This window comes from Telmatherina bonti (assembly GCF_933228915.1).
Source record: "Telmatherina bonti genome assembly, chromosome: 10".
Classification (NCBI taxonomy): domain Eukaryota; kingdom Metazoa; phylum Chordata; class Actinopteri; order Atheriniformes; family Telmatherinidae; genus Telmatherina; species Telmatherina bonti.
Genome location: NC_136628.1, coordinates 16,303,699 through 16,317,190, shown reverse-complemented (window position 1 = coordinate 16,317,190; position 13,492 = coordinate 16,303,699). Strand labels below are relative to the sequence as shown.

Here is a 13,492-nt window from a genome sequence, read left to right as displayed (position 1 = left end):
ACACTGAATCAGAGGAAATGCTCATCAATATCTTACCTTGTCGACAGATTTAAGACAATAAACACCCAGAGTAACGGCTTCAGGGGGAGAGAAGGCTTCGCCATTGCTATCGAGCATCTGAAGGCTGCTTTTGGTGAAGCCGTCATCACCATCTTCGTTTCCTCTTCCCTGCAGATGGACGTGTCCGTCTATTCACTGTCTTTCCTCTTTACGATACATTACGCACGTTAGCAGAAGCGTTTCTGCAAATCTGGACTCGACACGGACGTGCGTCGGAGTGCAATGAGGCAAAAGTAAACCGACGCGAGTCGAAAGCAGGATTTCGTAGAGACTCGTCTTTTTGCGTGTCTGTTGCCGATTCGACACCCTAGCAGGGGCCTACAAAACCTGGCAGAAAGAGCGAAGCCCAAAGTAATAAACTACTCCAATGCCGAGCAAGCTGAGACAATCATTGGAGCCTCAGCTTGGATGCAGATTAACACCGGGGTCAGAGAGGAACTGATGCACGTTGCTGCAGCACGGATCAACACATGCGCGCTCTCACTCAGCGGAAGCACCTCATATATATATATATATATATATATATATATATATATATATATATATATATATATATATATATATATATATATATATATATATATATATATTTGGATCAAAGTCATGACTCGATGCAATCAGTTGGTTTCTATTATAGGATATGTATGAATTGGCTCGAAATGATGTGTATGTTGATTCGTGTATGTAAAGCACCATATGACAACATTGTTGTGAAGTGGCGCAATAAAAATAAAGTTGAATTGAATTGAATTAAATAAAGACTTCATTCAATCCCAAAATGCTCATTATCCTTTTAATCTTTTGCTTTTTATTGTATTCGCTTAAATAATATTCAAGACAAAAACAGACACATGTCTGCTTACATTGTTATAACTGAATGAACATCAACTTAAAGTAATGCGCAACCCACAAGCATGGGTCCAGATTCCAGGACAATTGCATCTTTAAGACCTGGTACAGCTCTGTTATCGCTCAAAGTAGCATCAGAAATCAGCACCAAGGACAGCTCCGATCTGCATGTCTTTCAGATTGGATCTGAGAAGGACTGGCACACTTTATTCAGTTATTCAATAAATAAATAAACAATATCATTTACAAAATGGAGGTACAAAACCTAAATACTACTTTATTCTTTTTTCCCCCCCATTGTCCATTGATTGCTTATTGTTTTAGTGAACAGGGTGACACAGGAACCCAGCCAATCCCAGAAGATTTATTTTGGGCAGGGGGCAAAACTCGTCTATGATGTATGTTGTTTTCCAAGACTTGTGTCATGATTTGAAACCAATCCAGGAATTATTCTTTGGTTTTCATAGCCATTTGTAAAGTGCTCCATTATCCATTTCAGTATACTCATATCAGCATGCTAATGTGCATGTATCGGTAGCACGGGACTTCCTTCAAGGGCTCCTTTGAGAATAAGTTTAAGGAAGAAAGTATGTGTTCAGAATCTGAAGTAGATCATAGTGGAGTGTTGTACTGAGCTGATAATTGAGACAGACACAAAGGGTATTAAAGATGGGGGATATTTAAATAAAGAAATACCCAAGCACAAACAGGCTGACCTTGGTGTTTATAATTGCCAGAGTTCTTGCTTGAACAGGGTCAAACTCTAGTTTCTGTTGGATTTTTCAGCTTTGTTATTGTTGGAGTACGCCACATTAAATGACCCAAAATGAATATTTTGGATTATTTGAGAGGCGATAAAACACAAGAAAACTTATACCTCCTACTTTATTTTATTTTATTTTATTTTATTTTATTTTATTTATTTATTTATTTATTTATTTATTTATTTTAAATTTTATTTTATTTTATTTTGTTTTACTTTTTTGTTTATTATCAATAAAAACATATTATTTGTTCTTTACCTGAAATATTTTAAGTATTGTAATTTTATTCTATTTGTCTTTCTGTGTTTTGGCTTCTATGACAAACATTCTCACTGTTGTGTTCTGTTTCAATCATTTTTATTTTTTTATTTATTTTTATCAGCATTGTTATTGTCATGTGTGAACTGTAAATTATATTTTAAAAAAATGGTTCACTTGTCTTAATTAGCATTGTTTTTCCCTAAAATGAGAAGCCACTTGTTTAATCTCTTTCCCTCTGATGGGTATACAAAATGCCTTTATGATTTTAATCTTATTCATAAAACAATACAAGATATTTGTTAAAATTTTAACTTATTTAGGATAACAGGAGTGAATGATTCAAATAAGTAAATAAATACATATATAAAAACACATCATCACTGCATGCAGCTTCAATACCCTGTTACAAAGAATTAGTCTAAATTCTTCCTTGAACATTTGCTGTACAGGCATGCCATCAGTGACATTAAGTACTGATACTTTTACAGTTTTATTCCAGTGAGACAATCACCACATGGCACTGCTTTGTTTACTTTACTAATTATTTATAAAATATTGTATCCAGTATGAATCAAAGACTAAACCATTCGGTATTGATTACTGCTGGCACACCATCTGAATGTAGAAGGCATAATGAGGTTTGTCACAATAAAAAAACAAACAAACAAACAGTAGTATGTGTGTATATTTTTGCAAGAGAGGCTTAACCACGGTTAATGATCTTAAGGGAAATGACAGATGTTTCATCAGCTCCGCTGTCACAGTTCCACCACAAATCTTATTTTACTGTAAGTTTTCATCTTTTACGACTGTGCTGTTAAACCCTAAATGCACTTGTAATGTTGTTTTATGAGTTTGTCACTCATTTGTTTAGTTTAGGAGATACTGAGAAGCATTACGGTCGACGTAAGGGTATTTAAGATACATGTTAATAAACTTAACAGCCACTAAAGTTTTAACAGCTAATGATCTCAAATTATAGTAGATACATCATACCTAATAAATATTTTATCACTTTGACAAAAAAATCATTTATGAATGAAACAGGGAGGAACAGAATTGTTTTTGTTGTTGTATGCTTTCATAACATATGACCCAATGTTCTCCATTAATCTGTATGACTTATTTTTTTAACTGATGATACATAGCAGTCACTTAATTTCTCAGCTTCTTCTTTTCATACGCTCTCTCTCTGTCTCTCTCTCTCACACACACACACACATGCACACACAGATATCAGTGTAAACTGACTTGGTTCATCATCATACCAGATATATGTGCAGAATTAGCTCATCTACATATGATGGGTACTCCTGGTTCATCATGCACTGCCAAAATCCCAAAATCTAGTCTTCGTTTCCTTCATTTTAGACTGAAGCTGTTCCTTTTGCTGACATTATTTCATGATTCTTTTCCACTAGAGTCACTGACTGATACAGCAAGTCAGAGTGACACCAATTTAATGTTAGATTATGGTAAGAAGAACTTAGCATCTGACTTTAGTTTGATGTGGAAATGTTTTTTCAACACAGCCTCATTTACACAAACAGTCTACATTAAAGCCCTTCAGGGTTTTAATTTCTGCAATCAGTTAGAGCACTTTATGGGTAGTGGCAATATTTGTGTGTACAAGTGTGTAAAAGCTCAAAGTGACATATCTGTTTCAAACATTTCTATTTTAAATGGAACCCATTCATCTCCAAACAGAGTGATAAGTGCAAGTCTGGCTGTGATAATATGTTGTGTCATCTTTAGATAAGAGCTGGGGGAGGTATGGCCTTCAATAATGGCAACAACGAAGGCACAGATGCCCAATTCTACTATTATTCCAGTTTTACAACCCACACATATGCCGTCACAGCCCCACTCGGTTAGCATCAAGCTGTGGGAGCAGAATGATCTCCTGTAAGCACTATTGGATATGAGAAACAGTCTGGCTTCCAGTCAAAGTGATGTAACCTTAGAAGCAAGATCCAAAAGCAGATGATGGAAAGATAAACATATTTTGTAACTTTTTCAGGTATGAGTATTGATGCATTAAAAATTAATACTTAAATGGTGAAGGATGCATTCTGTGTTGGGCAATGTTGTTAATTTATGGAACTTGGCAACCGCCATCTTTTCTCAGAGATTTTGATGAGAGAAAACCCCCTGATATTACTGAGAATTTCACTGAAATACAGTAGAAGGCTTTCGATAAATCCATAAGTCAGCTAACCTGACACATCTTTTATTTTGCTCGCCTGCTTCATCAGGCAATTTTATTTAAAATGTGTCTTCATTAATCTTACATGAGCAATCACTGCCTTAACTACTCATGGGTCATGCTGTGTCATTCGTAGCTCTCTGCTGATTTAATGAGGCTCCCACTAGGATGACATCTCTGCATCTCTTCACTTGTTACAGTTTGTGTTCGGCGTCATGCTGACAATGATTTAGTCATACTTTAAATGTCTTGTGGACTCAAAACTGGGATTGATTTCATTATATATATATATATATATATATATATATATATATATATATATATATATATATATATATATATATATATATATATATATATATATATATATATATGTATATATACACATACAATGTTGTACTTACATTTATGTCTGTTTGTCTTTTAATCTCCCTTGTTCAGTAAAGGCATTCTGGTAATGGAAACACCTTTCCTTCACTTCACTGCTTTGTCAAGCAAAAAAACATCATACAGTCCAAACGTACAAAGAAGTTTTCGGTTTCAGGGGTTTGCAGCTGAATGAGTTCATGTTATTGCCATGGCAACTCAAGAAAGCAAAGCATTCAGAATAGATTACTAATGTATTTCACAACATTTGATAGTCTGGGACTCTGCTGAAACAAACAACGCGATATACATATCTATCTATTTATCTATCTATCTATCTATCTATCTATCTATCTATCTATCTATATCTATCTATATATATATATCTATATATATATCTATATATATATATATATATATATATATATATATATATATATATATATATATATATATATATATATATATATATATATATATATATGTATATTTATATATATATACATCTGAAACTCACCCAAAAACTAGGACTGAGTGAACTCAATACGTCAATAAAAATCTTTACGCTGGCTTCCAGTCGGTCACATAATATTTTAAACCCCTATTGATGGTATTGACTTGACTCAGGTCAACTATAGTCCAGACCAGAGTCCAGACTAAACATGGAGAAGCAGCATTTAGCTGTAATGCTGCAAACAAGTAGAAAAAACTGTCAGTGGAGATTAATATTGCACCAAACAAAGACACTTTCAGATCCATGTTACAACGTTTCCTTTCTCATGTGCCTGTGTATAAAATCTGCTCAGTGACTTTTAGCTGCTCTTGCTTTTCATTATTCTAATTTTATGCATGATTTTATGATTTTTGCTATTTGTTGCTGTCTTTTCCTACTTTGGCCTTAATTCTTTGCACCACATTTATTGCTTTAATAATGACTTATCTAAAGAAGGCTGATTTAGCTTGCACATGAAATGTGCTATACAAAAAAATTAATAAATAAAAGCCACACATTGTCTTATAATTATTATTCACAGGAAAAATAACTTGTCTTATTTTCAAAGTAAAGCAATAGCTTGCATGTAATTACATGCCTTAAAAATCAAGGGTAAACTTAACAAACAAATGATAAATAAACCTAAAGTAATTTTAAGAGTCAGTAAATCTGTTCACAAGTGAAATTTCATGATTCATGAAAATATAAATCCCACCAGACTAACTAGCATTTATCTAAGGCTAGCTAAGCTAGCAAGTAGGACAAATTACAAATGGACTTCTCTTTACCCTTCCTTTATGGGGCAAGTAACCATTTTTGATCACTTCATTTTCTTTCATATTCAGCATGAAACAATTTTTATTTATTTATTTTTTTAATGTAACAACAGAATGGAGGTCTTGATACATACCAGAAGGACAATTGTAGGTAAGAATTTCTAATTTCAAATGATTTCATTCAGTGCCCTTTAAAGGGTTGAAATAAGCATAATTCCTCCTAACATCCCACGTCACAAATACCTGTTTTACCTTTATCTTTTGACTGCCTTTCTTTCCTGTTTTCTTCTTATGTTTTTCTGTGCCATCATGACACTTTCATTATGATGCCACAATGTTGTATAGCTTCCATTTGGTCACTCATAGGACTGATGGTTTCCTGTCAATCAGTCAGGTTGGCATTTTAAGTCCCATAATAATACAGGTGGTATTTTTTCTTTTCTTTATCCCACATTTATTTAGACACACATGAAGAAAAAAACACAAATGATTTTAAACTCTCCTCAGATCAGATCAATGAATAAGTAAATATAAGACCAAGTGTCTTATAGCCATCAAACAGATCATAGTAACCATAGTAACCTTCTTTGCCTTCTTCCAGTATAGACTACATTATCTGAATTTGTACACATAGAGAGATACACTAAAATTAAGTATGGAGGACAGTAAATTATTGTAAAATCTTAATATTACTCTAAATATTCAGAGATGTTTTACTGAATTAAAAAAAGAGTGTTCTTTTCTTACAAATCATACAATATTAAACCAATCAAAATGATTATTGAGAAATTTGATGATAAATCAATGACAAACCTCACCTATTTCTTTTTTCTTTTTTTTTCATGAGGTGTAAATAAATTTTATTAACTGTTGTTTTTAAGGCTTCTGCCAGCATTTAACCTCTCCACTGCAACTATTGAAGGAAATTTAGCTAGCTGATTTCATGGAGTCTTTATATAGTATTTGGCCTGCTTGACGTTAAGCAGGTATAATCTCCATTCCCGAAGGTAGATCACAGGGAGTTTCTGCTTTCAGCTGTGGTGTTATATCTGAGGCTTTTATGGTCTCTTTAGGGTCGCAGCTTCATCTAACTCAAACCACAAATGAGCCCAAAGTCATTGCTGCATATGAACACCAAAGCTTATGAGAAAAAAATGCCAAAAAAGAAGAATGGTGCATATTCAAGGCCAAACATTGTCAGGTCATGCAGACACTAAAATGTGATTTTTTTTTTCATAGGATATTTCTGATTTGGACCCTTAAGAATTTGGTAGGATTGTTTTCCAAAGCCTCTTTTTGAAGCAAGAAAAAAAAAAAAAATCAACAAAACAATACATTTCTTCATGAGGAATGGTTCCTTATGCACACATAGTGAGTAAAGATGATTTTTTTTTTTTTTTTCTTGCTTTGAGATTAATTTACAGGATAATTGGATGCTGATGTCCCAAGCGTTGCGGCAATGCTTTTATTACTGCATAAAAGCAAATTCTCGTTAGCCTGTAGCCTTCATCACAACCCGATGGCTCCAGAATCATTGTTCCCCATGTTACGTTCAGTGTTGTCTTGTTCAAGTTGGCCACACTTGCTCCATTTATTTATTTATTTATTTTGAGTGAGCCACATACCCTCATACTCAATGAAGTGTTAGAAATCAGAATCCTGAGATAATTTATTAATCCCTGAAGGGAAACTGTTTCATTAATTTCATTGTTTTGTCATTTCCGTTTATCACTTTAGTCTGACGGCTCTTATAATCTTGCTTGTCCATCTTTTGTTGAGATTAAAACAGCCATAAATTTACTTTAATCACAGATAATGCATAATTCCCTTATACAGTTCAATGCATTAGAAATGGAAGACTTGCTTTCACTAAATGGACTGCCCAGCACACACTCTTTTCTTTGTGTTAATGACATTCAAAGCACGTCCAATGCAGCAGATGCCACATGACACATTTTGAAAGCTTCATGAGGACTAATTCTCAAGGAAATATTTCTGAATTTCTCATACTGATGACATCAGGAGAGCTTCTTATTTCAGCCAGAGAAGCTGTGACTCAAACCAGCGACGAGAGATGTGAGAAATATATCTTTAGCTACTGCTTTGCATCATCACCCCTCAGACCTGGTTGTTGTGTAATAGCAGAAGAGTTGTGCATGGGGGACGTACAGCTGATTATATTCTAAGAAGAATGTAGAAATTTTTTTTCTCTGAACATGTGATTTGACCACCTTCCACGTTCAGTGATGAATAAACAAATAAGTAATTGCTAAAAATTAACATGAAAATGTAAATGTGACATTCAGGAGATTTGATGTTTCACAGTCTATAACACTATCACTGTAATTCACAATGAAATAAACACAGAATAGAAGGAATTCACTGCTGTTCAGCATGAACATGTCATTTTTTCAACATGAGACCGCCCAGCCTAATCAAGGAAGCACATCTTCATCTACCTCAGTGGTCTGATTATCTAAGGCTTTAATTTAAATTCAACGTGTAAGAGAAAGCTTTATCCAAAGCTCATCAGTCTTCAATGTGTCTCCATCAGGATACTTACATAATATCTTGTTTAACCCAAGGCCACCGCACTGCGCCCCAGTATGCTAGCCAGCATACTGGTTATTCACAGCAACAGTTGATAATTCCCTCTGTGTCAGCCACACACTAAAAAAATCTTCTTGTTTTCAGTTTTCCCCGAATTCTGAAAATAAAATTATGGTTCAGTCATTCCAAAGAATCTTCCTGCAACAGTTTTTGTAAAACATACATAAAACATACATTGTAAACATACAAACATACTTTGTAAAAAAAAAAAAGAAAAAAAAAAGCTTTGATTATCATATGTATTTCATCTACACACCGCTCACATCTCCTAGGTATGCAGAATAAACTCCAGGATTCACAACCTCATATTTATACCCACCTGAATTTATGTCCCCTGGATTGATTTTTAGAAGTATCTCTGAAAAAGTGTATGCAAGTGTATTCCTCACTTTCTATCACACACAATCACACACACACACACACGTATCCCTTGGTGCTCCTCCCTCTGCTCATCAGTCTTTAAAAACAACCTTGGTTGGAGCCGTGGTCCCAGCACTGCTCACTGTTTGAACCTGGACAGCATGTTATGTCTCTCAGTTGGTTTAAATCCAACTCTTTATTATTTTTGTGTTATTTCCTAACACAGAAATAACAGTTCTAGAGTTAACAGGAGCAAAGTGCTGTACCACCAGGAATGAGGATTTAAGACTTGTATTCGTATTTCAAAAGACAGAGAAAACAGGGACTAAAAGTCAGACATATACATGGAAAATTATGCAGGTATACCAGGTGGAGGTTTGTTCTTGCCATAGATTTCAAGTTGTGACATTTCAAATGCATCAGAGAGAAACTTTGTACATTCTGGTTCGGTGAGGGGTTCAAACCCATTGCCTAACAAAGCTCCCACTGAACTGAAACATAAACTGTGCATAATTTAGAAAAAAAGAAAAATAAAATGCCTCTGGCTGCAAAGAGATGCATTTGGTTAAAATGTGCAAGATGAAGCTTCGGGAGTGTGCTTGAGTTCACAGTAATACCTCAGGTTATTATTATTTCTTTTATTATTTTCACAGGCCATATGAAATGAGCTACTGCAGCTGCAAAGCTTGTGACTTTTGCAGTTAATTTGTCTGAATTATATGAAAAGAAAAGTTTTGGGAAAATTTCATAAATCACCTGTGCAAAATGGCAAGTTCTTTGCACAATGGCAACTGATGCAAAATAAACTCTCATGTTCTTGTGCCAAACTTAAGAAAAATATATTGATATTTATTACTAAATTAAAGCTCATATGTAAATGTATGTATATTTATACCTCCAATTTTGTGTGACTTAATACTAAATATTGCAGAACTACTTTATTGATCCATCTGTTGACTAAACTATATATTAGTGTAATAATATCCCAAAAATTAGTATGATAGTGATAATGTGTGTCCACTCCTGCACATGCTTAACAATGAGCTGTTTGGTACTTTATCATTTATATCCAGATGGGTTCTAATTCATTAAAGCGTGTTGTGCTGTGAACCAAAAGATGTGCCCATATTCCCAGAAAACAGCCTTAAGCGCTGTCATACTCCTCACAGATTTGCCCCTTCCACAGCAAATGAAGCCGCTCCGAGGGGGTACTGCTTGATAGCATCAAAGATCTGGTGTGACTTTGTTCTGTGACTTTCACATAGTTTATATTTTAGTGGTTTCAGATGTAGACAAACTAAATGAACCAATGTCAAATGAGACAGCTTTACTTCAACAACGGATGCTTCTAAGCCTGGGATGTTTTTCAGTGTGTGCATGTGTGGCAGAGTATTCTTATAAAGAGATAATTGAAGGGAAGGAGGTTTGGGGAAGCCGGGGACGTTTTAGTTGTTACTGGAGTAGAGTTTAGGTTCATCATGAAAAATCTTGAAGAAGTGTTTCAGACGTAACTGGTAACTCCCTGACCAAGAGGTTTCAACCTCTTTGTATCTAGTTTTCATCTAGTCAAGACTAAATGAAGGAGTATGAGTATCTGGGACGCACAAGAGCATTTTAAATGTTTTTTTCAGGCTAGTAAAACACACATATCATGCAAATAACGGGATCCTATTAAAAAAAACAGAAGTGTATTGCCGCTGATGTCCTATTTTGAAAATTGATGAGATTCAGTGTCCATTTATATTTTAAAGATTTTCAATTATCCAGCGCTCCCTTTTGATAGGTGCCATGTTAAGGTCAATTTGGGCTTCACACATTGATGGTTTGAGTAATTCATTTGCTGTGACACAGTCATTTTTCTCACTTGCAGCAGAACGAATGAGGACTAATGTGGTCTGCCTGCAGGTATGTGGTAAATTCTGATTTGTGTGGCATTGTGTTAAATGCGTTCCTAATTTATGTATCAGGCCATATTACCAAACTTTTTTCTTAGATTAAATTGGAAACACTTTTGAAAGATTTGTTTTTAATCATGTGACAAAGTTCCACATAGCAATGTATCAATACAGCTTATGAACAGAACTAAGATTAATGTCAGTTTTGTGTTGTCCTATGATCAGGGGACTTGTGGTCTTTTCTGATCTGATGATATATGATGTTTACTTGTAAGTAAAGAAGAGACATGTTGGGGCAGCCGTGGCTCAGGAGGTAGAGCAGGTTGTCCAATGACTGGTGATTGTTGGAAACCTGCTCCCAGTCAATCTGTTGCTGTGTCCCTGAGCAAGACGCTTCACTCTACTTACCAGCATTACTGGTGAAAAAATGTTCTGGTGGTCAGAGAGGTGCGCATTGGCTGGTTTCTTCAATTTTCACATTAAACAGGTTTAATAAATAAAAGACTAGCTATGGATCAACTGTTTTACTGGACTGCTTTAACCGGACTGTTGCTCATATATCAGGACGGTTTTTGTTGCAGTATCATGTCCTGGTGGCTTTAAAGAAATTCCAGTTGCCGACTGGTCAGAAATAAGTTTCTACTGAAAGTACAGTAATGACTTAATGGTAGATATCATTCAAATTTTAAGATACTCTACTTTCCAGTAGTATATAACGTGTGTAGATACTGGGAAAGGGAAAGGGAGGCAGATTTTTTGTCATGTTGCATCCACAGAGCGTCCAACAACAACTTAAAAACCAAAAATTAACCACATTTCTTTAATGAATAAACAAAAAATGGGTGCAAAATGGCGTTAGCAAAAGCCCTGTTTAATTCAACTTTATTTGTATAGCGCCACTTCACAACAATGTTGTCACAGGGCACTTTACATACACGAATCAACATACACATCATTTCGAGCCAATTCATACATATCCTATAAAAGAAACCAACTGATTGCATCGAGTCATGACTTTGATCCAATCCCCCATCCTGAGCATGCACGCGGCGACAGTGGGAAGGGAAAAACTCCCCTTTAACAGGAAGAAAACCTCCAGGAAAACCCGGTTGAGGGAGGGCAGCCATCTGCCTCGACTGGTTGTGATGGAGACAACAGGAAAGACAGAACATGTACAACTGCACTTAATCAGGAAGACCTGCAGAAAAAAAGGAGAAATAAGTTACAGACAGCAATGTTGACATATATTTAGATTAATATATTAGAGAAATAGAGCGAGGTATGTCTCAGTGCATCAGGTAACATCCCCATTGCTACATAAGTAAAGGTTGGCTAGACTACCCATAACTATAAGAGCAATGAGCACAACCTGGACAGATGGGTCCCGTATATGCAGACTCCAACTCAGGAGATGCTCATATCCTAACTATAAGAGTAATTGAAAAGGAAAGTTTTCAGCTCGATCTTAAAGGTGTGGGGGGAGTCTGCCTCCTGAACCCACAGTGGGAGCTGGTTCCATAAGAGAGGAGCCTGATAGCTAAAGGCCCTTCCTCCCATAGTATTATGCAGTGCTCTATTTGGAATATATGGAACTATAAGATCTTTTATGTACAATGGAGCTTGGTCATTGAGAGCTTTATATGTGAGGAGAAGAAGTTTAAACTTTATCCTGGATTTAACAGGGAGCCAGTGTAGAAAGGCTAAAACTGGTGAAATATGATCTCTCCTGCTAGTCCTCATCAGAACCCTCACTTTACTCTTTTTGGTTCTAAATCATCCTTCAGAGCTGCCATTTACATGAGAACCAACCTGTTCTGATCTGGTGTGTACATGCACTAACATTTAAGCAGAATGGTCCAGTTTAACATGAGCGGAAAGAGGTTTACATCACAGGATTTATCAAAGATGAAGAGGGATACACACTGATTGCCATAGTTGTTTTTCTTTTCTTTTGTCAGCACATTCATGCAGCAGCTTGATACTCATCCACTCCGACTGTGAAGAAGAAAAGACACAGAGAAAGAAGTGGAATCAAACCCAAACTTTCTGCCACTGTCCAGTGATTTTTTTTTCTCGCCGCCATCTTCCCAGGTTAAGGAAACATGACTTGTCACGAGTTTACATCTAGTAAGAGCATCCTGACAATCTTACGATTCCATGTTAACATGATACTATAATGCAGAGGTAGACAACTCCAGTTCTTGGATGCCACAGTCCTGCAAATGTTAGGAGTTTCCCTGCTGCAACACACCTTATTCAAATCAATGGTTAATTAGCAGACTTGTGCAGAGTTTGATGTCAGGTTCTGCACAGTTCTGCTGATTAGTACTGATGTGTGCCAGGTGTGTTGCAGTAGAGAAAGTCCTAACATTTGCAGGACTGTGGCACTCGAGGACCAGAGTCGTCTACCCCTGCTATAATGGATTAGGGAAAGGAATAATCTAGCACTGTGAAACTGAATGAAAATTCTTTAGGCTTGACACTTTTCATTCAGAATGTCGTGTGTAAGTGGATCTTTTCCGTTCTGAAAGAGGTTTAAATGATAAATTTATGTAATTGAAACAAACTTAAAGTTGTCAAAATACTAACAGAATGTATTTATATAAACTGTTATCTTTGGTTCACTGTAAAGTGGAAAATTAAAAGACCAATAAATATTAAAATTTCATTTCAAAAAGGATGAGTAGAGACTCTGACTTGCAGTCCAACTTTATCAAACAAACTTGACATCATGTTACAAGGAAACTATTACTCTCAACAACTTCCCATCCTTTTTGCTTCAGGTCCTAATGGGAGCTGTTTTTTGTATTTTGAATGAGCAAATATGTATTTACTTATCTATGCTAATATGA

The 13,492-nt window shown here is 35.5% G+C and overlaps 1 protein-coding gene across 1 annotated transcript in view; it reads right to left on the bottom strand.

Moving 5' to 3' along the window:
• Nucleotides 1–110, bottom strand: part of gabrg2 (gamma-aminobutyric acid type A receptor subunit gamma2) — a gene marked incomplete at its 3' end in the record, with an annotated part of 48,399 nt that extends 48,289 nt beyond the window's left edge. Inside the window, exon 1 of the mRNA XM_079248095.1 lies at nucleotides 37–110. Coding sequence (XP_079104221.1) covers nucleotides 37–104 — 68 coding nt within the window. The 5' untranslated portion in view covers nucleotides 105–110. The remainder of the gene's footprint in view (nucleotides 1–36) is intronic.
• Nucleotides 111–13,492: the final 13,382 nt, after the last annotated feature.